This window comes from Rhinoderma darwinii, chromosome 2, assembly GCF_050947455.1.
Source record: "Rhinoderma darwinii isolate aRhiDar2 chromosome 2, aRhiDar2.hap1, whole genome shotgun sequence".
Lineage (NCBI taxonomy): Eukaryota > Metazoa > Chordata > Amphibia > Anura > Rhinodermatidae > Rhinoderma > Rhinoderma darwinii.
In genome coordinates this window covers 276,020,913-276,047,819 of record NC_134688.1, presented here as the reverse complement: position 1 = coordinate 276,047,819, position 26,907 = coordinate 276,020,913, and the positions used below count along the sequence as shown (strand labels likewise).

The following is a 26,907-nucleotide window of genomic DNA, read 5'->3' as shown; positions in this document are numbered from 1 at the left end:
TCGGATTATCATCATGACATTCTTTCAAGCGTTCAATTAAACTAGGAGAACCCCCTGTGCTCAAAGAACTTACGTGGTCACCAAATCTCTAAAACATTGGTCTGATGGTCTCGGTAGGTTGACAGCTGGTACAAACTCAGTGGCCAGGGCTGAGCCCCAGACAGTCTTTCAGCTGACAGGTGCAGCATTACTGGCAGTCCTGGAGAAAGCAGCTGTAAAGGAGAATGCACAGAGGACAGCTGTGGAAATGAGGGGCACTTACCACAATAGTAGAGGCTGTGCTATGGGGGAGGGAAACCTGTATCGGTGAATATGCAGAGAAGGGGCACATCAACTTTTATACTTTATTTGTGTATGTAGTTGTTATTCCCCCAATAGTACACCCAGTTATCATTTTAAAGAGGAGATTTGTCCCATCTCCTAGCTAATCTAATAGGTTAGTGAAAATTGTGTCCCAAAACATTTATTATTTTGAAAGTTATGAGTTTTTCTTAATATGCTGTCCTGTCTTGAACAGTGAAGACGGTTATAACTGATCTATACCTGACCATATATTTTTAACAATGTTATTTTTATTTTATTCTTAATTTAAGTGCTATCTAGTTATTTAGGCTTACTTGTTTTGAATCCCTGGATCTGTTCTTTTAAAAATATATCTCCTCTGTATGCTATAAATGTGACCCCACTATGCTGGGCAGCAGAACAAAGTTTAACCCCTTAACAACATGTACGTGACAGCCGTTAAGGGGAAGTATGGCGTGAGCTCATGGGGTGGGTTCGCTCCATACTTAGAGATTGACGGCTGTGTAATACTGCCAACACATCACTGCAACAGGCGGAATCAAATATCACTTTAATTCCGACATGTTTAACCCCTTAGTTGACCCATCATGACCGCAAACCTTTAACCCCTTCCCGCTGCAGCCACTTTTGACCTTCCTGACAGAGCCTTATTTTTCAGATCTGACGTGTCACTTTATGTGCTAATAACTTTGGAGTGCTTTTACCTATACAAGCGATTCTGAGACTTTTCTCGTGACACATTACTTTGTTACTGGTAAAATTTGGTCGATATATTTAGTATTTAATTGTGGAAAAACACCAAAATGTAGCAAAAAAAATTATTTTTTTTTATAAATTTTAAGTATCTGCTTGTAAGACAGATAGTAATACCACACAAAATACTTACTAGTTAACATTTCCCATATGTATACTTTTGTATATGTATGGTTTTTTTAACATATACTTTTATTTTTCTAGGACTAATATAATGCAGTTTTAGCTCAGATTATTTAAATATTTGAAATGGATAAAGAAGAAAAAGAACCCCAGCATTTGTAAAGCAAGCTCTTCTGAGCACGGCAATACCCCATATGTAGTAATAAACTGCTCTTTGGACACATTGCATGGCTTAGATTGGCTTTTGGAGCTCAAATTGTGCTGGAATGGTATTTCGGGTGCCATGTCGTATTCGCAGAGCCCCTGGGACCAAAATAGTAGATAGAATTTATTGGAATTCGGCTGTGAAAATGAAAATAAAATTTTTTTTTCCCCATCAAATTGTAGAATTTCTTCATTTTGACAAGGAATAAAAGAGAATAATCACGCCAACATTTGTAAAGCAATTTCTCCCGAGTTCGGCAATACCTCACATGTGATTATAAACTGCTGTTTGGACACACGGCAGGGCTCGGGAAGGCAGGAGCGCTATTTGGCCTGCAGATTTTGCTGGATTGTTTTTTGGGCGCCATGTATCATTTTCAAAACCCCTGAGGTACCAGAGTACAGTGGAAGCCCCCAAGATGTGACTCCATTTTCTGAAACTACACCCCTCAAGGCATTTATCATTTGCATGGACATATGACAGGGCTCAGAAGTGAAGCGCAACATACTGCGATACTATATGTATATAGTTATTTTTACGTTTTGCAGCGTTTGCACAAATAAAATCGCTTATTTTTAAATAATTTCTTTGTCACCATATTCTGAAAGCCGTACTTTTTTTTTTTTTTTTTTTGCGTTGACAAGGCTGTGTAAGGGCTTTTTTTGCGGGACGGGTCGTAGTTTTTATTCATACTATATTGGGGTACTTTGATCACTTTTTATTCTATGTTTTGGAGGGGTAGTGACCAAAAAAATAGTGAATCTGGCAGTTTTTTTTTTTTATTGCAGTGCTCACCGTGGACAAAAAATAACATTATAGTTTGGGTCATTGCAGATGCTGTGATACCGAATATGTGTACTTTTTTAACGGTTTTATTTTTTCCCTATAATAAATGACTTTTATTATAGGAACAAAGGCATTTATTTATTTTTTTAACTTATAAAAATGTTGTACAAAAGTGTAAAAATAAGTTAGAACTAGTTTTCAACTTTTTCTTTTTTCTCCCACTAGGGGACTTGAACGCCTGCACCTCTGATCTTTATTCTAATACACTACCCACGTAGTGCAATGCATTAGAGCTGTCAGCTATTCACTGACAGCAGGCATATTATGCCTCCGCCTCCGGGCATCTTCTGAGCCCGCTGCCATCTTTCGTTTGCGGACGGAAGCCTTTTGGGCACCGCCTAGCAGGCCTACATACTTGGCAAACTGGCAACAACCGATCGCCTGACCAATCGCAGCGATCGTGGGCGGCGCTGCGCCGTGATTGGTTCCCTTGCCGCATCATAGGGACTGTGACAGCCAATATCACTGTTTTGTCGCCGTGTCTTTTGACATGGTGACTGAACAATACCCATGACGTAACTGTACCTCATGATGCCTTAAGGCAGGGCAAACCATGACATACAGTTGCGTATGGTGTGTTAAGGCTGTCAACGTTTTATATACGTAACAACTGCACGGGCATTGGCAGTTGGAACGTATATAGCCATATGGCAGTCGTGAAGGGGTTAATAAACGACATTATTTATTGCATCAACTGTAAGGTGTAAAGGTAATACCTTAATTTAGTCCCTTAGCATAAAGTGAATTTAACCTGTAGATCCACTTAGCCTCTGTTTTTAAAAGTAAATTATCGAGGTTTCCTCCACGTGGTCCCAAAGTCAAGCATTGTATTCCCCAAAACTGGATCTCTTTCAGATTGTTTTCATGAATAAACCTCATGTTTCGCAAGAGGGGTATCCTTCTTTGTTTTAATATTACTAATACCGTATATATCGGCGTACAAGACGACTTTTTACACCCTTAAAAAAATGTCAAAAGTGTGGGGTCGTCTTATATGCCGGATATTGTCTACATTAGGGATGCACGTTGCAGCCGCACAGCTCAGTATAGTAACACATGAATGTATGGGAGCGCGGCTGTGTAATTCAGCCACAGCCCCGCTCCTGAGTCATGATAAGTTCGCGGGGTCAGGATGATGCAATGCGGCCAGCGCTGCACTAATGAGCGGCGGCACTGGAGACAGAACATGGCGGGCGCGCTACAAAACACCCCCTTGTTCTGTCTTCAGTGCCTGAACTGCCGCTCATTAGTGCAGCGCCGGCCGCATCACCTCATGCTGACCGCGCGCGCACTTCCTGTCAGGAGCGTGGCAATGGCTGTATTACACAGCCGCAGCCCCGCTCTATAACGGCGGAGATCAGAGAAACCGCTCATCTCCGCCGTTATTCCCCTGAATGCTGCGATCACAGCTGACTGCAGCATTCAGGGGAAAGTGAGAAGGGGGGATGCCCCTGGATCGCGTCACAGGGAATTCCTGTGACGCGATCGAGGGCCATACCATATATGGGCAGACAGCCCAGGGTCTATTGACGGACCCCAGGGCTGTCTTACCATATTTCATGTTGTTAGGACATACCCAAGTATGTCCTAACAACTGCCTGTGTATTATCCGTCCACAGGTTAATGTACTGGCACATATCTGATATATGTCAGTACATTAAAGTTTAAAAATAAAGTAAAAACAAAGTATTGTTAAATTTTAAAAAAAATACACCTTCACCTTTTTTACAATAAACATTAAAATAAGTCTCAATACATAAAATACACACATTCAGTAATGGCGCGGACAACAATGTTTTTGCATCATTTATGATGTGTACGCTGTAAAAAAATGAAATAAACACGGCTTTCATTCACTTATTAATGTGAGGCGCGAGGTGCGATGAATTTACCCTCCATGTTCCTCACATTAATAGTAATTAACCCCATCATGTACCTCGCACATTAACCCAATATGACTGAGAAACATGATGGGATTAATTACTATAAATGTGAGGCGCGTTCAAAATTCATCACACGTCGCGCCTCACATCAGAAAACGTAAGAATTTTTTTTTTATTACTGTTGCCAAAAGTATCGAAATTGGTATCGAAATCGCAATACTAAACGAAGTATCGGTATCGAAGTCCAAATTCTGGTATCGTGACATCCCTAGTCTACATATTGTCTACACACAGGTTGTGTGTTACCTTGTGAGCCTGCAGTCCGGTACACAGGCTCCCGGGATGCACGGAATCCGCCACGGATCTGAGGGAAGCCGGTATTAGCCGCCAGGGAACATCTCTGTAAGATCCTCTGGCCCGCCCTTTCCTCTCATTCCCAGCCTCTCAGATCTCGCGCGATGAAGCAGCCTATCTGCGCATGCGCGAGTTCAAAGAGACAGAGAGTCCTGGGTCCTGCCGCCGATGGCCATAGTGAAGCGCTCCTGCACGAAATGGTGAGTATATCTTAAATTCTATATTTTAAGGGTAAAAGTTGGGGGTCGTCTTATACGCCCAGTCGTCTTATACGCCGACATATACGATATTGTAAAATTCTTCGTCTGAACTGTTGGATTGTCTTTCCGACGTTTAGAAGGGAACAAGAGCATTGTGCGGTATAGATAATTCCTTCTGTCTTAGGCCCCATGCACACGGCTGTGCCCGTAATCACGGCCTTCGATTGCGGCACGGCCGGCTGCCGACACCCACAGGCCGCATTTTCGTGCCGTGCTCCCATACAAAGCAAAGTACGGGAGCACAGCCCACAAAATCCGAAAAGTAGGACATGCTCCATATTTCCCGGCACGGTTCTACGGCACGGACACCTTTCCGTAGCGCTACAGAAAGGTCTCCGCGGCCAATAGAACCGAGCGGGTCCATAATTGCGGAGTTTTTTTACGGTCGTCTGCATGGGGCCTTAAGGTGTGTTTACATCAGCGTTCGGTTTCTGTTAATGGGTTCCGTCAGACCATTCCGTCTGAGGAACCCATCAACGGAAAGGCAGACGGAAACCACAGCCTCTGTTTGCATTACCATTGACCAGTCGACTGCGCTATTGATTCTGTCAAAAAAAAACAGAAACCTTACGGAATGGAGACAAAATGAAACCATTTGCAACGGAAGCATTACCATTAAAATCAATGGTAATGCAAGCGGAAATCTATGGTTTCAGTTTGTCTCCATTCCGTAAGGTTTCTTTTTTTTTTTACACAATCAATAGAACAGTCGACTGGTCAATGGTAATGCAAACAGAGGCTATGGTTTCCATCTGCCTTTCCGTTGATGGGTTCCTCAGACGGAAAGGTCTGACAGAACCCATCAACGGAAACTGAACGCTGATGTCAACAGGCCCTTACAGTAGATAAATTCTCTGTCATATATTTGTCTGTTCACTGGATTATCAAAAGTTTTCTTTTCGCCCATCAGATTTTGTTCACAGGCCTTACACTTGCCTAGGTCTAGTTGGGAGCCAATTTTGTCCAGGTTCTATTTCTTTTTGAATCCAGAGATGTCTATGCAATAAGGGAGTCTTTAACAGGTTCCCGACCGCTGGCCGTTTTTATACGGCCAGCGGTCAGGGTCTCTGAAGTCCGCCGTATAGACTATTTACGGCGCACTTCAGAGACTGTGCATGCGCGATCGCGTGCACACAGCTCTGTGCCCTGGCTGTTGCTAACAGCCATGGGCACTGGGCAGAATGTCAGGGGTCAATCTTTTGGCCCCTGAACATGTGATCGCTGTGACAACCAATCACAGCGATCACATGCATTTCTGCATAGAAAACAGTGTGCACGCGATCGCGTGCACACAGCCCTGTGCCCACGCTGTTACCAACAGCTCTGGGCACTGGGCAGAGTATCAGGGACCAATCCGATGGTCCCTGAACATGTGGTCGCTGTGAAAACCTATCACAGCGACCACATTTGTTTTATTTTGACTTTTCTGGCAGTAAATCTCCTGCCTCTTTTCTTCTCCTCAAACATTGTTTCAGTTTGAGGAGAAGAAGAGACTCGGGAGAATTGCTGCCAGAAGATTACAGTTACAGTTACACAAAAAATACAGTTACACTCTAAAACATTCTCTGTATAGATAGATTTCTATCTATCTATACAATCTATCCATCTATCTTTTTTTCTATATATCTACCTTTCTATCTTTTATTCTATTAGAATAGGCAGGTAGGGAGTATATAATTATATATATATCCACATATATATAATATATATAGCAATAGCGGTTTATTTTTTTGTTAGCGGTAGTGTAGCAGTTAGTTTGTGTGTTTTTATAAAAAAAAAAAAAAAAATTGGTTTAGTTAGTGTTAGTTACGTTATGGCGAGGAAGTTGTTTAGCGCCGAGGAGGCATACGCCATGCTGTGGTCTGAGTCGGAGACCGCATCAGAGATGGCGTCCGAGATGGAACCTGTTTTAGGTAGTGACGATGACAGCGTCACTTCAGGTTCATCTTCAGGGGACATTGTCCCTGATGCAGTTGAAACTGCAGAACTTGAAAGTGCAGGGCCAAGTTGCCCTGTAGCACGGGACAGCCTGGTCCCTTCAGTCCAGGCTCTTGTATGGGCACCTGCCCCATCTTTTGGGCCTAGAATCCACGGATTTACTGCCACTCCTGGCATAACCGTGGACAATACAAATTTTGTCCAAATGGATTACTTCCATTTATTTATAACGGACGACATCCTAAATCAGATTGTCCACGAAACAAATTTATATGCCACTCAATATATAAGGCAGAAACCTTCATCCACCCATGCCAGAGATTGGACGCCCACCAATTTGCTGGAATTAAAACATTTTTTGGGGCTCACCCTAAATATGGGTATTGTCAAAAAGCCCTCCATTAGGTCTTACTGGTCAACAAGACCCGCCCAAGCCACCCCAGTATATTCTGCAGTAATGCCCAGGTCTCGTTATGAGACAATAATGAGGTTCCTCCACTTCAATGACAACGCACAGGCCCCCCCAAGTACCGATGCAAACCGGGATCGGTTGTTCAAAATAAGACCGCTAATAAATTCCCTGAATAATTTATTTCTGCAACTCTACACCCCTGAGCAGAATGTAAGTGTGGACGAATCCCTCCTCAACTTTCATGGCAGACTTCGCTTTCGCCAATATCTACCTTCAAAAAGGGCAAGATATGGCGTTAAGCTCTACAAATTGTGTGAAAGCGGGTCAGGATATACCACCGCCTTCAGAATTTATGAAGGGCGGGACCGCACAATAAATGTTCCTGGATGCCCCCCTGATCTTTCCACCAGCAGTAAGATCGTGTGGGAGATAATGCAGCCTCTGCTTCACAAGGGGTACCACCTGTACTGTGATAATTTTTATTCCAGTGTGCCCCTGTTTAGGCATTTGCATGCTGCAAGGACTGGGGCATGTGGTACCATGCGCAAAAACAGAATTGGTTTTCCACAGCAATTAGTGGGGAAGCGCATGGTAAAGGGGGACTCCTGTGCTTATGCATCTGAAGAATTGCTGGCGGTCAAGTTCAGGGATTGCAAAGATGTGTATGTGCTAAGCACGATTCATACCGCAGGAACAGTGGCAGTGAGGGAAAGGGGGGCAACATCGGACAACCACAAACCAGTGAGTGTGTCCGAATATAACAAGTACATGGGGGGGGGGTGGATTTAAGCGACCAGGTTTTACAGCCCTATTTAGTAAAACGCAAAACTAAAACCTGGTACAAAAAAGTGGCCATTTATTTGTTACGGGTGGCCATCCACAACTCATTTGTGCTCTACAAAAAAAACAGAGGCAGAGACACATACCTGGATTTCCAGGAAAAAATTATTGAAGGCCTCATTTTTGATGTTCAGGACACCCGAGAATGCCCCCAGTCTGAGGATGTCACGCGACTGACTGAAAGACACTTCATCAGTCGGATTCCCCCAACACCAACCAGAAGCAACCCTCAGAAAAAGTGCCGCGTCTGCAGAAAAGACGGGCACCGCAAAGATTCCCGATATTTCTGTCCCTCATGTCCCTCACAACCAGGCCTGTGCATTGAGCCATGTTTTAAAAAATACCACACTGTTCTGAATTATTAGATTTTAGTTAATTCGTTGAAAATATATTTGCCCTACATTACGTTTTTATTTTTCCCCTGATTTTACTCCAAGGGTGAGGGAGGGAATGGGTGGGTGGGGGGTGGATGTCATGTTTGCATATTCTCTAAAGTTCATCTGCTGGAGAGCTCCATTTGCATAAACCTGCAATTTCTTATTTTAGAAAACCCAAAAAAATAAATTCCCATTATACCCCTAGATGAATATTTTGGGATTTCTGCTTCAAGAGCAGATATTTTGGAAGTGTTATAGAAACTCTGTTGAGTTTTGTAAAACCAGCTTTGAAAAAAAGCGATTTGTGAAATAAGCTTCTTCTATCGTCCGCCCTCCTACTTCTCTATGTGATAAATAAGACACACATATTTGGTATCCCCATGCTCAGGAGAAGTGGAAGAATGTGAAAGGAGATGAATTTTGGCCGTGGTCTATGCCGTGTGTGAAAAATGCTGGCATAAACTGACGCATTTGCTAAAAATTTATTTTGATCCATCTTATTCAAGAAACTTTCAGAAGAAAACTGGACTGTCTAAAAATATGATAAACCCCTTGAAGAAAACCTTGTGGGGTCTACTTGTGTGAATGAAGTAATTTATGGGGTGATTCTAATCTTTCAGCAGCATTAGGCCCCCCAGAAAACAGTATGCTGCTATAAAATCAAGTGCAGAATTCCTGTACCGAAAAGGCCAAAAAGCCTCCTTTTATGCCAAGCCCTGGCACATGCCCGTGAATAAAGCACACATATTTGGTATCCCCATGCACAGGAGAAGTCGAAGAATGTGAAATGCGATGAATTTTGTCCGTGGTCCATTTTGTGTGTGAAAAAGCTAGCATAAACTGACGCATTTGTTAAAAAAAAAGGTAATTTTATTTTGTTCCATCTTATTCAAGAAACTTTCAGAAGAAAACTGGACTGTCTAAAAATATGATAAACCCCTTGAAGGAAACCTTGTGGGGTCTACTTGTGTGAATGAAGTCATTTATGGAGTGATTCTAATGTTTCAGCAGCATTACGCCCCCCAGAAAACAGTATGCGGCTCTAAAATCAAATGCTAAATTCCTGGACCGAAAAGGCCAAAAAGCCTCCTTTTATGCCAAGCCCTGGCACATGTCCGCACAGCGAATAAGGCACACATATTTGGTATCCCCATGCACGGGAGAAGTGGAAGAATGTGAAAGGAGATAAATTTTGTCCGTGGTCTATACCGTGTGTGAAAAATACTAGCCTAAACTGCCGCATTTGCTAAAAAATAGCTGATTTTTTTTTGTTCCATCTTATTCAAGAAACTTTCAGAAGAAAACTTGACTTGCTAAAAATATGATAAACCCCTTGAAGGAAACCTTGTGGGGTCTACTTGTGTGAATGAAGTCATTTATGGGGTGATTCTAATGTTTCAGCAGCATTACGCCCCCCAGAATACAGTATGCTGCTATAAAATCAAGTGCAGAATTCCTGGACCGAAAAGCCTCCTTTTATGCCAAGCCCTGGCACATGTCCGCACAGTGAATAAGGCACACATATTTGGTATCCCCATGCACGGGAGAAGTGGAAGAATGTGAAAGGAGATTAATTTTGTCCGTGGTCCATACCGTGTGTGAAAAATGCTGGTATAAACTGACGCAATTGGTAAATTCTTGCATTTTTTTCCAATTTTGCCCACTTTAGAGAAAAAAATAAAAATGATATATACTGACAAATGCCACTAAAACAAAGCCCTATCTGTCCTTTAAAAAGAGTGTAAAATTCAAAGATGAACTTTATTCACCTGCAGAGTTATAGTCATCTAAAGAAGCGCATAGCAAAATTGTGACATTTGCTCTGGTCATTTAGCTGTAAAACAGCCTAGTCCTTAACCGGTTAAGACTTCTTCCTCTTCTGTACGTTATCAGTAGTTTCAGAGGCAAAACTTCACTTAGATCTTAGTTCTTCATCATTCCTTAGTACATCCCAATGTTTCAATAAGATTCTTTTTATCTCCCAGTTTTGTTTATAAAAGTCCCTATACATCTAATCATATTTTCTTGAGCCTGCCTGTCATCTCGTAATTTTCCCATTTCAAGGGTATTACGATCAATACTTTTTGCCTTTTATGATATGCCCTTTTTAAAGTTTTACACGAATAACCCCTTGTCCGAAATTTAGAGTATAGATCTCTGCTTGCTTATTCAAAATCCTAGAGCAGTTCCTCCTGCAGAGCTAGTTTTCCAGCATGAAGGGGACTAGATGCGACTACAGGCCTACTGGGTAAGTTTATTATAGAAGTGCTGTGTAATTGTGAAATGTGGAATATATTCCAGAATTGATAGATTTCAATTACCCAGTTTTATACGTGAATTCATATATGGAAACCTTTTTGAGTCATTCCTCCCTACCGTCTTCCAGTATGTTTCATGTGACTAGAGATAAGGGCCTAGCTCAGTATGATTTCTTGCACTGTGGCTAGGACTCTGTTTATAACACGTTTGTTCTTTTCCTGCTCTACAAGAACTAAAAATAATCTGCAGCTTGATCATTCCTGATGGGCTGGGTCACATGGAAATCTGGCTGATGAAAAGGACTTTAGAACATAAGGCCTGCTCAACTGTTTAACTCCTGCAGTAACTCAAATAGTCTCCCCTGGCTCTTGCTAGGGTGCGATCTAGATAGTACTGTATATTGTAATTTCACTTTAGGGAACAAAGCTGAGACACGTTGTAACAAAAGAACTTGAGATCATAACTTGTGTATAATTGTTTGTGATATTTGTAGTAAAAGTCAATTGCAGGTGTCTGCCATAGATGGTGGCACAAAAGCCTCGTTGCTTAACCCCTTCCTTACCACGTCATGTAAATATGCGGCAGCTGGCATTGTGCCAGTATTTCCGTTCCCCCTTCTCCCAACATTGCAGCTGTGCTGGCTGTGACTGCATCTGGTCCAGGAGCCGTCAATAGAACCTGGACTACAGGCTGTTAAATATTGTCAGACTTGGACACCCTTAAGGGGAGGTACACATTTAATTTTTTGGCGCCGGTTTTGATGCGGAAACCGCACCAAAAACTTTAGAAATCACCTCACGTTCTTCAAGTACCATTCAGATAAATGGAACTGATTTTCAGTCACAGAAATTTCTGCAACAAAATCTGCGGTGTCTGTATCCATCCTAAGGCTCCCTGCATGATTGCAAATTTTCTGTCCGGATTTGCGGATTGAAAATTCGAGGCGTGTTACCCTAGCAGCAAAGTGAATGGGACTTTAAAAATCTCATCCACACGCTGCTGAAAACTTCCACGCAGAAATTTGAAACCGCAGCATGTCAATGTATGCTGCGGAATGGTGGAATGCTTGCACATGTGTTGCAGACTTTAACCATTGAGTTCAGTGGGGAAGTGAAATTCCGCAACAAATAGCAAGTCTTGTGAAACAAAAACAAAAAAGACCACACAGTTTTTTTTTCTTGTTTTTTTTCTTTGCTGTTCCTGGCATTCCCATAGCGACGCCTCACTCCTCCACCATCTGGTCTCAGTGCTACCAGCCTCCTGAGATGAAGTTTCATGCCATGTGACTTCAGCAGCCAATCACACGAACATGTCATCTCAGGAGGCACGGATACGAACCCTGGGAGGAGTGATGAGTTTCTATGGGAGAGCCGGTGGGGGAGGTAAGTGTTGAATTATTTTTTTTCTTATCTGGTGTTCACAGCGGCAATTCTGTCCGAAAGTCCACACAAAACAAAACCCTGTTTGCTGCGGACTTTAAGCCTGAATTCCCTGCGGAATCTGGATCAGAGTTTTCAGCGGCAAGTCCGACCCGTGTCCAGGTCTGACAGTCACCGGGGACCTGAAGAAATAAATGTGACTAATAAATGTAACTAAATGAACGGTCAATGGATAAATATAGAAAAATATAATAAACACAATGAAATGGTAAAAAAAAGGCCCGCTTCGCTCTAATAAGTACATGCCGCTCACCAAATGCGTAAAATTAGATATCCTGCGTGACATAAACACATTTTGCATTTGATCAGGGAGTCACAATCCTGTCATGCAGAATGTACATTACCCCAAAAATATCATTAATGCCCCCTGCCACCAAATTTTGCCTGTTCTACCCCGCCTTTTCTGCTTTTGTGCCCTGATTTAAAAAAATGTCTGTACTTAATTTTTATCCATGTACAGACGCTGCGCCCAAAGTTAACGGGGAGGGGGGAGCATACATGTAAAGCTGATACGTGTAATATGTGTCTATAGCGACGTTATACAATGTACATATGTATGTGGGCTACACTATGCAGGAGAGAACTAGAGGATTCATTTCTGGGGTAAATATTGATCATACAAACTACCTTGAAACAAAACATGAAAAATAAATCTTTTCCCTTTTCTGACCATTTTCCCTAAATAAGACCTACAAAATGAAATCCTATCATCTCTCATTTTAAATAATAAGAAAGCCCTATGTGTCCCGCAAAAAATAATAATCTGGGTGTAGACCTAAGAAATAAAAACAAAAAATCACTTTTAGGCTATGTTCACACGGAGTATTTTGGGGGAGGAATATCTGCCTCAAAGCTCCAAACGGAATTTTGAGGCAGATATTCCTCCCCCAAAATACTCCGTGTGAATAGCAATGATCGCGCCGTTTTTCGCCCGCGGCCATTGAGCGCCGCGGGCAGAAAACACGCTTTCTCCTGCCTCCCATTGAAGTCAATGGGAGGTCGGAGGCGGAAGCGCCCGAAGATAGGGCATGTCGCTTCTTTTTCCCGCGAGGCAGTTTTACTGCTCGCGGGAAAAAGACGCCGACGCCTCCCATTGAAATCAATGGGAGGCGTTCTCGGGGAGTTTCTGCCGAGTTTTGCGACGCGGTTTCCGCGTCAATAAACTCGGCAAAAGACCCCGTGTGAACATAGCCTTAGAATACAGCTTTCCAAAATGTGAAATTCTGCTTTGAGCACCAAAGCCCAAAACACCCCCAGTACTAAATGGGTTAAGCTGGCTATATACTTCAGATGGATCTCTGCCACCAGACGTACGACACTTCTGCATGTTACACACGACAAACATTGCTGAACTGCATTGAATTATAAATTTGTCTTCGGTTTTCTCCCCCTAGCTGCACCCTTTGGCCGCCAGAGTTTTTGATGACCCCTCCCCACAAGCCTATGCCTGGGAATGATAGTAAATTACTTTAATTTGTCCACATTAGGGAGTGACTAAAAGTTTCTATAGTGGCAGATTATTTGTTAGTCTGGCATACATCTGTGACATTTTACACTAATTTCCTAGTGTGCAGGTGCAATATAGGACTGTTCATCTGTATTCTCATGATATTTCCTCCAGTTGCCCAGCCATAAAACTTGCTCAAACAGACCTCAATACAGATGAAAGAATCTTTTGTGGGTTTTTTTTTCTGGCTCTATTGACTTACACTATAGAGAATTTATAGCTCCGATATGGACAATGTGAGAACATGCTGCATATTTGAAATACGGACATAGACCGCATTGGATTACTGCTATCCCCGCTCTACACACAGCTCCTACCAAATACAGCTCTACTACAGACATAAAGTACACTTGTGTGAATGAGGCCTTCATTTGATATGCGTGATCTGTGTTCTTAATCTACATTTTTTTTTAATAAATAGTGGTCAGTGGTATCTCTAGACTACACCTTCTTCCAAAAGTAATGTCCCATAAAATGAAGATCAGATTGAGTAGTGTATGCAGTACAAAATAAAAGGAATGGTTACATGCCTATAAAGGGTATTGTAGCCCCTGTTACTTTTATGTGCGTCTTTGCCTTCTGTTTTATAGCCAGCCATTATCCGTATCGCAGTTACTTTGTAATTCTTCATTGAGAACCAGTAGTGCGTAGATTCTTTGTGCTTGTTTTATATTGTGTTGTTACTTGATCTACATGTACTTAGCTTTTCTATAATAGTATGCTGGAAATATACTAGGAAATTGCCATTATATTTTAAAATGTACTCATTAAAAAATGAATCCATAATGAGTTTCATGACCTGTTCCTTATCAGCCACAACTCAAACTAGACCATAGTTATTTTTTTGTAGTGATTATGATATTTCTGGGCCTTCTACAGATATATACTGAAAAAGTATACACCGTACATACAAGTAGTAGAGAAGGCTGTTTATTGTCCGAGCGGAGAATGAATAATAGTCCACAAGAGTTATAAGACCAAGTGATGGGTCTACTAAACACCAGTTACTTAGGGTTTCCTGGATAAACACCATTCAAATTGGCCAGCTCAGATATGGCGTATAAAATATGAAACCTTATGCATGTATTTCTAATTTTAATAACCTATTAAGTGAAATAAATAGCATGAGGATTATTCATTCAAGATTGCAATGTGGATCTCGAGTTAGCTGCACAGCCTTGGGGAAGAGAGAAAATACCTCTTACGCTGAATCCTGTACCCGTCAGGTCCGCGGGACTGAGGGCTTCAGTGTCACAGGTCATGGATCCTCCTGTAATTTATCACATCTAAGTTCAATTTCAGCGGGTCTTGCGTGTCTCTGACAGGCAGGATCCACCTGTTATCCATCATATCTAAGTTCATAACATTACAGATGGATCCTGCGTGTCCGAGACACGCAAGACCCGCTGATACTGAACCAGTCGGTCCTGCAGACCTGACGGGTTTAGGTCTTAGGGTATGTGCACACACACTAATTACGTCCGTAATTGACGGACGTATTTCGGCCGCAAGTACCGGATCGAACACACTGCAGGGAGCCGGGCTACTAGCATCATACTTATGTACGACACTAGGAGTCCCTGCCTCTCCGTGGAACTACTGTCCCATACTGAAAACATGATTACAGTACGGGACAGTTGTCTTTCAGCGAGGCAGGGACTCCTAGCATCGTACATAAGTATGATACTAGGAGCCCGGCTCCCTGCACTGTGTTCGGTCCGGTACTTGCGGCCGAAATACGTCCGTCAATTACGGACGTAATTAGTGTGTGTGCACATAGCCTTAGCGAACAATACAGCTGCTCTGTATACAGGATACAAAGCCACTGTATCTCAAAGTAAAAATAATTTTTAATAAAAACTAATTTGAAAGTTGCACCAAACACACTAAGGCTGGGTTCACACGTGGCGGAATTTCACTTAAATTCCGCTGCGGACACTCCGCAGCGTTAATCCGCAACGGAGCCGTTTGTCCATTGACTTACACTTTAATTTAGCAGTGTTCGTTTAGACGAGGCGTAAAATTCCGCTGCGGAGCATAGGCTGCGGAGCGGAATTTGGTGTCCGCAGCATGCTCTGTCTGTTGCGGAGCAGTGGCGGACTGGTTGCGGACTCATGGCGGAATTTCTCCATTGACTTCAATGGAGATTCTAATTTCCGCAATGAAGTCCGCAGCTGTCATGCACATGTTATGTGTGCTGCGGATCCGTCTTGCTTTTTTGACTTGACATTTCTTCATTCTGGCTGGACCTATGTATTTCTAGGTCTACAGCCAGACTGAGGAAGTCAATGGGGCTCCCGTAATGACGGGAGCGTTGCTAGGAGACGTCTGTAAATAGTCACTGTCCAGGGTGCTGAAAGAGTTAAGCGATCGGCAGTAACTGTTTCTGCACCCGGGACAGTGACTACCGATCCCAATATACATGTATCTGTAAAAAAAAATGAAGTTCATACTTACCGAGAACTCCCTGCTTCTGTCTCCAGTCCGGCCTCCCAGGATGACGTTTCAGTCTAAGTGACGGCTGCAGCCAATCACAGGCTAATAACAGGCTGCAGCGGTCACATGGACTGCCGCGTCATCCAGGGAGGTCGGGCTGGATGCCGAAGGAGGGACGCGTCACCAAGACAACGGGCGGTAAGTATGAATTTCTTTGACTTTCACAAGGGAAAGTGCTGTCCCTTCTCTCTATCCTGCACTGATAGGGAGAAGGGAAGTACTTTTACCGCAGTCCGCAGCAGCTAGTCCGCATCAATTTACTGCACATTTTGTGCAGATCCGCAGCAGAATCTGCAACGCAGATTCTGTGCGGCATTGATGCGGACAGTTGCGGAGGAAATCCGCCACGTGTGGTCATGCCCTAACTGACATTTTTTATTTTAAGCAAAACCCCTTTTAAAGGTGTAGATAGCCCTTAAAGAGGCTCTGTCACCAGATTTTGCAGCCCCTATCTGCTATTGCAGCAGATAGGCGCTGCAATGTAGATTACAGTAATGTTTTTATTTTTTAAAAAACGAGCATTTTTGGCCAAGTTATGACCATTTTTGTAGTTATGCAAATGAGGCTTGCAAAAGTCCAAGTGGGTGTGTTTAAAAGTCCAAGTGGGCGTGTATTATGTGCGTACATCGGGGCGTTTTTACTACTTTTACTAGCTGGGCGTTCTGACGAGAAGTATCATCCACTTCTCTTCAGAACGCCCAGCTTCTGGCAGTGCAGATCTGTGACGTCACTCACAGGTCCTGCATCGTGTCGGACACATCGGCACCAGAGGCTACAGTCGATTCTGCAGCAGCATCGGCGTTAGCAGGTAAGTCGATGTAGCTACTTACCTGCAAACGCCGATGCTGCTGCAGAATCATCTGTAGCCTCTGGTGCCGATGTGTCCCCGCTCGTCTGACACGATGCAGGACCTGTGAGTGACGACACAGCGTGATCTCTCGAGAACACGGCTGTGTCTGCACTGCCAGAAGCTGGGCGTTCTGAAGAGAAGTGGATGATACTTCTCATCAGAACGGCCAGCTAGTAAAAGTATTAAAAACGCCCCGATGTACGCACATAATACACGCCCACTTGGACTTTTGCAAGCCTCATTTGCATAAATACAAAAATGGTCATAACTTGGCCAAAAATGCTCGTTTTTTAAAAATAAAAACGTTACTGTAATCTACATTGCAGCGCCGATCTGCTGCAATAGCAGATAGGGGCTGCAAAATCTGGTGACAGAGCCTCTTTAAGTAAAACATATTAAACATAAAGAAACACAAAATCATGAAATTTCTATTTGCAGGTAAATATTTCTGTTTGAAATTTTACACACTAGTATTCCACCACCCAAATTGACACTTTTCTGGGGATAGGATATGTCTGTGATATTGTTAATGTGTATGTCATATTGTAGCAAAAACATATGGTTATAACTCCGGGTTCTTATGGCGAGCCGCACAGGGGTGCCACATGTGGAAAGCCAAGCCACTGGTTGGGTACCACTGTACTAGATGGTATATTTAAAGGGGTATTACAGTTGCAGTGAATAAAGGATATTCTTTGTGATGAAGCCTTATACAATTTGATGTCCTGTAATGATTACATGGGTATATTACTTGTTAGATACAACTCTTCAGCACATACTGTAACAAGCAATGCACCTGCTTGACCAGAATAATACATATTGTGATCCATCATACATTTGAAATTTTTTATTAGTATACTGCCTATTAAATTGAGCTGTCGTTTTTTTACAGAGACAAAGTTTTAAAGCTGTATACAATCCCATACGGAACCAGATGATTATTCCATGTTCGCATGCAAATATCCTCCATGTGAGTGGAGGTTTTCTGACTTGTAGGGGTGAGGTTTATGGTCACCTTTATGGTACATAGCTTGCCTGACTACTTCTTTATTCTTGGTACATGTCAGAAAGTCTTTACCTTCCGGATGATCTTTATTGCAAAAAATATTCTGCTGTATTTGAGTACACTTGGACAGCTAGGCCTTCATTTACATTTTTTTTTTTTAATTGTGTTCTAATGAGTTATTATGTAGTAATCATTTTGTATATTTTATAGATGTCGAAGCACCAACAAAAGAAAATGTACAGCCACCAGCAGAGTCCACACACCGCTCCGACTCTCGGTTAGCTACTGAACCGCGGAGCATAAAGACAGAAGCAGAAACTGCCAGCTCTAAGAGCCAACTCTCACAACAGACTTGTGGACTAGATACAGTACAATCAGCTGATGGACCTACTTTCTCTTCACAAACGGAAGGTTCTTGTGTTTCCGCTGAAGAGGGACCAATATTACCTAATGACCATCACAGTTCTTTACCACAGACTGAAAGACCAAGCACATCACACGTGGCCGAGAGTCCCAGCTCTCCAAAAGAACCGCAAATAGTAAAATGTAATGGGACTTCTCCCTCTGCTTCCCAATCTCCTACTCCAGCCGTTACACCCAAACAAAAACTAGGTGCGCCTCATAAACCTTCTCTATTGTCCAATGGCTGACGTATGAGTTGTTTAGAGTTAATATATTTTTACCGTCTGTGTTGAAAAAACAGGACTACTCAGAAATGACCGTTTTTGTTTTCATGATATACCCGTGTGGTTTGTTACTATGTTTATACAGCTGGTCTTGTTTCTCAGCTCATCTTTCTTACTGCTGTTTGTGATATTGATGAACTCGTCATTTATCATATTGATCAACCATTAATTAAAAATCTGCTGCAGACCTTGAGCTGACATACAGGCAAAATATCAGATCAAACAAAGATCTGCCATATACAAGTAGCAGATTTCTGGTGAAACACATTTGTCACCCTATTGATCTAAATGAGCCATTTCATAAATAAGGGCAATAAAACTGGACCTTAGACTTGGATGAGGAATGATATGGTTTGTCTGCAGCCAAGATGCTTTTATCGCTTATCTGCTGTCCGCATAGTGTCAATCTAGCTTTGAGCCAATCAGCTGAATCGTGTCTGGATGTTAAGGAGTGTATTCCCAGCAAACAGTCTTTTTGATGGATTTGTTTAGCATAGCATTCCTACAAGTCTGTCTCAGATTACTGAAGTCTTAACCCCTTAGTGACCACTAATACGCCTTTTTACGTCGGTCACTAATGGGCTTTAGGCTAGGCTGACGCCTTTTCACGTCAGCCTAGTCTAAGTCCTGCACGGGTCTCCCGTGCAGGCAGGAGCCGGGGCTCTGCTGTCTGGTGACAGCTGAGCTCCTGCTCCAACGCCCGCGATCGAAGTTTACTTAGATCGCGGCCGTTTAACCCGTTAAATGCCGCCGTCAATAGCGACCGCGGCATTTAACTTTGTTTACAGAGGGAGTGCGCTCCCTCTGTCACCCATCGGCGGCCCGCGAATGAAATCGCGGGTCTCCGATGGGGTGTCATGGCAGCCGGGGGCCTGATAAAAGCCCCCAGGTCTGCCCTGGACATATTCCTGTTAGGATGCGCCGGAGGCACGTCCTAACAGATTGCCTGTCAGATTTACACTGACAGGCAATAATGCTCTGGTATACGAAGTATACCAGAGCATTATAGCAGCGATCGGAATATCGCACAGTAAAGTCCCCTAGTGGGACTAATAAAATAAGTCATCAAAGTGAAATAAAGATTATTAATAAAAAGTACAGTAAAAAAATAAATCCATTTTTTTCCATAAAAAGTGGTTTTATTTAGTAAAAGTGTAAAAAAAAAAAAAAGTACACATATGTGGTATCGCCGCGACCGTAATGACTCCATTAATAAAGTTAATATGTAATTTAAACCGCAAAGTGAACACCGTAAAAAAAAAACACAAAAAAACATGGCGAAATTGCAATTTTTTTCCATTGCCCCCCAAAAAAGTCATAATAAAAATGAATCAATAAGTCCCATGTACCCCAAAACAGTACCATTCAAAACTACGTCTTGTCCTGCAGAAAACAAGCCCAAAAAAATTACTACATTGATAGAAAAATAAAAAAATTACGGCTCTTGGAAAGAGACGATGCAAAAACAAATAATTTTAGTTCAAAAGTGTTTTTATTGTGCAAAAGTCGTAAAACATAAAAAAACTCTACATATGTGGTATCGCCGTAATCGTACCGACCCATAGAATAAAGGTAACATGTTATTTACGCCGCACAGTGAACGACGTCAATTTAAAAACGCATAGAACAATGGCGGAATTTCAGTTTTTTTTATAATCCCCCCCAAAAAGGTTAATAAAAGTTAATATTAAAATTATATGTACCCAAAAATGGTGCTATTAAAAAGCACAACTAATCCCGCAAAAAACAAGTCCTCATACAGCTATGTAGACGAAAAAATAAAAACGTTATAGCTCTTTGAATGCGACTATAGAAAAACGAATAAAATAGCTTGGTCATTAGGGCCTAAAATGGGCTGGTCACTAAGGGGTTAAAGAGGCTCTGTCATCACTTTATAAGTGCCCTATCTCCTACATAAGGAGTTCGGCGCTATAACGTAGGTGACAGCAGTACTTTTTATTTAACAAATACTATCTATTTTTACCACTTTTTATTAGCGATTTTAGATTTATGCTAATGAGTTGCTTAATGCCCAAGTGGGCGTATTTTTACTTTAGACCAAGTGGGCGTTGTACAGAGGAGTGTATGACGCTAACCAATCAGCATCATTCACTCCTCTCCATTCATTTATTCAGCGCATAGGGATCCTGCTAGATCCTTATGTGCTGTCTTATACTAACACATTAACAATACTGAAGTGTTTAGACAGTGAATAGACATTCCACAGGATGTCTATTCACAATCCCAGCACTTTGTTACTGTTTCTGTGGTAGTTACAGCAGAGGAAGCGTGATCTCGTTGTAACCTGTCATTTACAGTGAGATCTTGCGAGATCACGCTTCCTCTGCTGTAACTACCACAGACAGAGTAACGAAGTGCAGAGATTGTGAATAGACATCCCGTGGAATGTCTATTCACTGTCTAAACACTTCAGTATTGTTAATGTGTTAGTATAAGACAGCACATAAGGATCTAGCAGGATCCCTATTAGCTGTGTAAATGAATGGAGAGGAGTGCATGATGCTGATTGGTCATACACTCCTCTATACAACGCCCACTTGGTCTGAAGTAAAAATACGCCCACTTGGGGATTAAGCAACTCATTAGCATAAATCTAAAATCGCTAATAAAGTGGTAAAAATAGATAGTTTTTGTTAAATAAAAAGCATTACTGTCACCTACATTATAGCGCCCATCTCCTTATGTAGGAGATACGGCACTTATAATGTGGTGACAGAGCCTCTTTAAAGAGGCTCTGTCACCAGATTTTGCAACCCCTATCTGCTATTGCAGCAGATAGGCGCTGCAATGTAGATTACGGTAACGTTTTTATTTTAAAAAAACAAGCATTTTTGGCCAAGTTATGACCATTTTTGTATTTATGCAAATGAGGCTTGCAAAAGTCCAAGTGGGTGTGTTCAAAGTAAAAGTCCAAGTGGGCGTGTATTATGTGCGTACATCGGGGCGTTTTTACTACTTTTACTAGCTGGGCGTTCTGACGAGAAGTATCATCCACTTCTCTTCAGAACGCCCAGCTTCTGGCAGTGCAGACACAGCCGTGTTCTCGAGAGATCACGCTGTGACGTCACTCACAGGTCCTGCATCGTGTCGGACGAGCGAGGACACATCGGCACCAGAGGTTACAGTTGATTCTGCAGCAGCATCGGCGTTTGCAGGTAAGCCGATGTAGCTACTTACCTGCAAACGCTGATGCTGCTGCAGAATCAACTGTAGCCTCTGGTGCTGATGTGTCCTCGCTCGTCCGACACGATGCAGGACCTGTGAGTGACGACACAGCGTGATCTCTCGAGAACACGGCTGTGTCTGCACTGCCAGAAGCTGGGCGATCTGAAGAGAAGTGGATGAGACTTCTCGTCAGAACGCCCAGCTAGTAAAAGTAGTAAAAACGCCCCGATGTACCCACATAATACACGCCCACTTGGACTTTTACTTTAAACACGCCCACTTGGACTTTTGCAAGCCTCATTTGCATAAATACAAAAATGGTCATAACTTGGCCAAAAATGCTCGTTTTTTAAAAATAAAAACGTTACTGTAATCTACATTGCAGCGCCTATCTGCTGCAATAGCAGATAGGGGTTGCAAAATCTGGTGACAGAGCCTCTTTAAGCTCAAGGCAGGTTTGTCAATAAACTAAGGGCAGAGAAGGGACTGCTACGTTAGTCATATAAGATGAATGTAGATGGGGAAGCTCTATAAACGACCAGTGACTGCATTGGTTGCCTTGTGGTGCATGTTAGAATATTGTAAAATTAAATTCTTAAGGATTTTAACACAAAACTTTAAAATTGCCATACATTAGTAATTCAATTGGAGATCTAGGTACAGGTTTTGTTACAGCAGCCATTTTGCAAAAGTGGCAAAATAATGCAGCCATATTGGTTATTGACACTTCGAAACTGATAAAATTGTAGCTTTGTTATAGATTGAACACTTTGGCTGCTGTATCTGTGCTACTAACAAAGTCATATGCAATTTGAATGGAAATCTTCTTTGCTCAATGAGAACATAACTGTTTGAATGATTTCGATATAATATTGGGTACAAGCACATCCTGTGTTTGATTTTATTATGGAGAATCTCTAAAATCTTGGTAGTAGACTTAAAATACTGCTTCAAAGGGAAGCTGTCATCCACATTATGCTGCACTCACTGAGGGCGGCATATTGAAGTGATAGATGCGCTGATTTCGGCGCTCTGTCACTTTAGTTATGATATGAACCCTTATGAGAATGTAAATTCAGAGCCTGAGCAGCGCTGCAAGTGATGAGTCTGGGGTATTTATCAGCTGCAGCTAGCTCCTCCCACTTTCTGCTGATTGACAGTTCTCTCCCTATTACTGTGCATAGGAAGACATCTGCTAATCAGAAAAGAGTGGGCGGTGCTAGCGGCAGCTCATGAATACCCTGTACTCCTCTCTGGTGGCTTTGTCCAGGCTCTGAATGAAAGTTTTTATAAAAGGATTCATATTCGCACATAAGGGACAGACTGATATGTGCCACCCACAGTGAGTAATGTAGATGACAGGTTCCCTTTTAATAGGCATCTTAAACCTGTTGAGAACGCATGACGTGTATCCTTGTCGTGAACGGCTGGACGAGCATAGATGTCCTGCTGATCGCACAGGCACAACAATTGTATGCGCATGATCAGGAGCGGGGCAACGGTTGTAATACACAGCCGCAGACCCGCTCCAATAGCGGCGATAAGAGAAACCACTTCTCTCCGCTGTTAACACCTTTAATGCCACGATCAAAGCTGAACGCGGCATTGAAAGGGAAAATGAGAAGGGGGGGGGGGGGGGGGGAACCACATCTGCAGGCAAGTGAATAGGGCTGAGCTACATACCAGCCACACAACCCATGAACTGGAATGGCACGATTTCTGGAAAAGATCTTTTCTTTTTTTTTTGTACTGTTTCCAATAACAATCAGCAGAATTGTAAATGCAATACTGGACTATAAATATCAGTTCACATGGCAGATTTTGCATGGTGAGTGGCCGTGGAATTTTTCCTGCCATCTGCAAGAAGATTCCTCCTATGGACTTCAATGGGAGGTTCGGGTGGAATCCGACCGAAGATCGGACAGATCACTTTTTCCTGCTAGCTGAAAAAAAAATCAGCTAGCAGGAAAAAGAAGCGTCCGACTCTCCTTGAAATGAATGGGAGGCAGAATTTTGCGCCGGGTTCCGCCGCAAAAAGTCTGCCGTGTGAGCAGGGCCTAATACAAACAGTAACTCAGGATCAGTACAAGATAAATAATACAATGTATTTATACAGTTACTTAACTTGTTAGGGTCAGTTCACATCGTTTTTTTGGCGCTGATTTTGATGCGGAAACCGCATTGGAATCTGCGGCAAAAACTGGCAAAAATAACCCCCCCCCCCCCCCCCCCCTATTGATTTCAATGGGAGGCAGATGAGTTTTTTTTTTGTTTTGGTTTTTCTTGTACGCCGCTCGTTCCTGACCGTTTTTTGCTGCAATTTTTGCCTGAGGTCCTTGCAATATATTCAACAGCCATAGTCCCAAAACGCCGTGGGAAAAAAAATCGATAAATCAACGCTGGCAGGAATTTTGAGGCAGATTTTTTTTCTTCCTACAAAAAACTCGTGTGAACAGGGCCTTATATAGATTATATCTATATATAAAATATTGTTAAATATATACGTTGGATCTGCAGGTAACAAATGGTTATCATCTTTTAAGGTGTGTTCACATCAACGTTCGGTTTCCAATGTTTTGGCGGAATCAATAGCGCAGTCGACTGCGCTATTGTTTCTGCAAAAAAAGCAGAAACCTTTACGAAACGGAGACAAATGGCAATCTTTAACAATGGAAGCATTACCATTGAAATCAATGGTAATGCAAACAGAAGCTATGGCTTCCGTTTGCCTTTCCGTTGATGGTTTCCCCTGACGGAAAGGTCTGAAGAAACCCATCAACGGAATCAAACGCTGAAGTGAACAGGCCATTATTTTGTTTGTACATATGTATATTTGGAGTAAGTGAAGGTTCAACTTAAGTGCATCTCAATTAATAGGAAAAAGCTTACACAGAAGTCGCCTCGTATGCGATCAGAATCGGCTTTCTTTATCATCAGGAGCCTGCTAATAATAGAACAGAAAAGTTGGACGGCATTCAAATTAAAAATGGCTTCTCTTTCAGCCGTGACAGCATTCTGCTCCATAGGCAGAATACAGGCTGCTATAAATCGCTACCTAGATTCTACAGATGCACTGTCCGGACAATGGCAGATAATGCAAGCTTATTAACAGGTTACTCCTCATAATGAAGGTAATTCCAATATATACTAGTGTGTATATATAAGGAAATCACTGTTGATACAGTTCATTAATATATTCATATAGTCTTGCCTTTAAAACTTACACTTTTAGCAATGCATGAGATGAGGAAAGCAGGTTTTCCACTTTGGTCCTTCATCTAATTTTTCAGTATTTTGTCCATTTTGAGCATAAATATTGTAATACATAACTGTTTTTAATCATCAAAATACTTTAAAAAAAATTAACTGCAAATGAATACTTCTATGGTTGGAAAAAAAGTTTTGACGCTTCTGATATTATATTGTATTATTACATTGTTCTGCTATGTTCTTCCTTGACGATACATTTAAGTATGCACAGATCATCTGAATGTATTAGAACCTATGTTTGAATTCCCTCAGACACCCAGAAAGCAGAGCAACGGCAGAAGCAAGCAAAGGAAAGAAGGGAAGAAAGGGCCAAGTATCTGGGTGAGTTTTTTTTGGGGTAAATGATGTCGATCTTTTAGTTGTCAAAGTATCTTACAGAGCAGTGCTTGAAATTTGCCCTTGCCAGGAAAGCTCACAAGTTAGATACATGAATATTTTATTTGTAGTGGAGGCTAAACCTCATAAATATTTCACTTTTTTTCCAGACACATTAGGAGCAAGGAACTCGTGTCTTTACCGTAGAGTCTTCTTTGGTTCGCCCTTCTCTCAACTATTTATGTAGCGCCAACATGCTCCGAGGCACTGACTGCAAACTGTTTTTGTTTTATACTTTTATCCAAATTGACAGTTTTAATGTGAAGGGTTGGGGTTTAGGAAATGCGGATTGGCAATAAATACATTGGAGTGAGTGTTCTAGTAAAGATAAGTCATATGTATAGATACTGCAGCACTTAGAGAAATCTATACAGCAATAGGCCATAACATTAAAACCGCTGAGGTGAAGTAAATAGCACGGATTATCTCGTGACAATGGCACCCTACAATGGGTGTGATGTATTAGGCAGCATCCGAGTAGTCCGTTCTTGGAGTTGATGTGTTGGAAGCAGAAAAAATGGGCAAGTTTAAGGATCTGTGACTTTCACAGGGGTCAAATTGTGATGGCTAGACAAAAAGCAGGTCTTGTGAGGTGTTGACAATAATCAATAATTAGTACCCCCCTAAAGTGGTCCAAGGCAGGTGAACTGGCCACAGGGTTATCGGTGACCAAGGCTCATTAATGAGAGTGGGTAGCAAAGGCTGACCCATCTGCTTTAATCCCCAGAAGAGCTACTGTAGTAAAAATTGCTGAAAAAGTTATTTCGGACTATGCTGCAAAACTGCATCACTGCTTGCTGTGTAGCCGAACAATGGTCTCCTGCTGATCCCTGTCCACGGCCGAAGGCGCCTATGATGAGCATTTAATCATCAGAACTGGACCATGGAGCAATGTAAGAAGGTGGCCTGGTCTGATGATCACGTTTTCTTTTATATCATGTGGACAGCAGTGTGCGTTGCCTACCTGGGTAAGAGATGGCACCAGTGGTATTGAGCAAGCCAGTAGAGGCAGTGTAAAGCTTTGGGAAACCTTGTGTCCTGGCATTTATGTGGATGTTAGTTTGACACGTACCACGTGCCTAAACGTTGTTGCAGACCAAGTACACCCCTTCATGGCAACGGTATTCCCTAATACAGCAGGATTATGTGCCCAGCTACACTGCACATGAATGGTTGTTCATGAATGGTTTGAGGAACATGACAAAGAATTCAAGGGGATGACTTGGCCTCCAAATTCCACAGATCTCAATCCAACCATCTTTGGGATATGCTGAAAAAACAAGTCCGATCCATGGAGGCCCCAACTTGCATCTTACAGAAATTAAATGATCTGCTGCTAACATGTTGGTGTCAGATACCACAGGACAACATCAGAGGTCTTGTTGAGTCCATGCTTCAATGGGTCGGAGCTTTTTTTGTAGTATGAGGATGACCTACACTTAGCCTTCACATTAAAGCCACCTGATAGGTGTATATGCCGGTTTATCGTCTATTTACTGAACTTTCAGGGTTAGTGCTCTATATATCTTTCCATTTGTT

General features: G+C 42.2%; 1 protein-coding gene across 5 annotated transcripts in view; it reads left to right on the top strand.

The window, feature by feature from the left end:
- The window catches only part of MAP7D1 (MAP7 domain containing 1), a 95,404-nt gene that overhangs the window by 49,388 nt on the left and 19,109 nt on the right, over nucleotides 1-26,907 (top strand). For all 5 annotated transcript variants that reach the window (XM_075853289.1, XM_075853288.1, XM_075853286.1 and 2 more), the window contains exons 2-3: nucleotides 18,062-18,463; nucleotides 25,246-25,314. In XM_075853289.1, coding sequence (XP_075709404.1) covers nucleotides 18,062-18,463; nucleotides 25,246-25,314 — 471 coding nt within the window. The remainder of the gene's footprint in view (nucleotides 1-18,061; nucleotides 18,464-25,245; nucleotides 25,315-26,907) is intronic.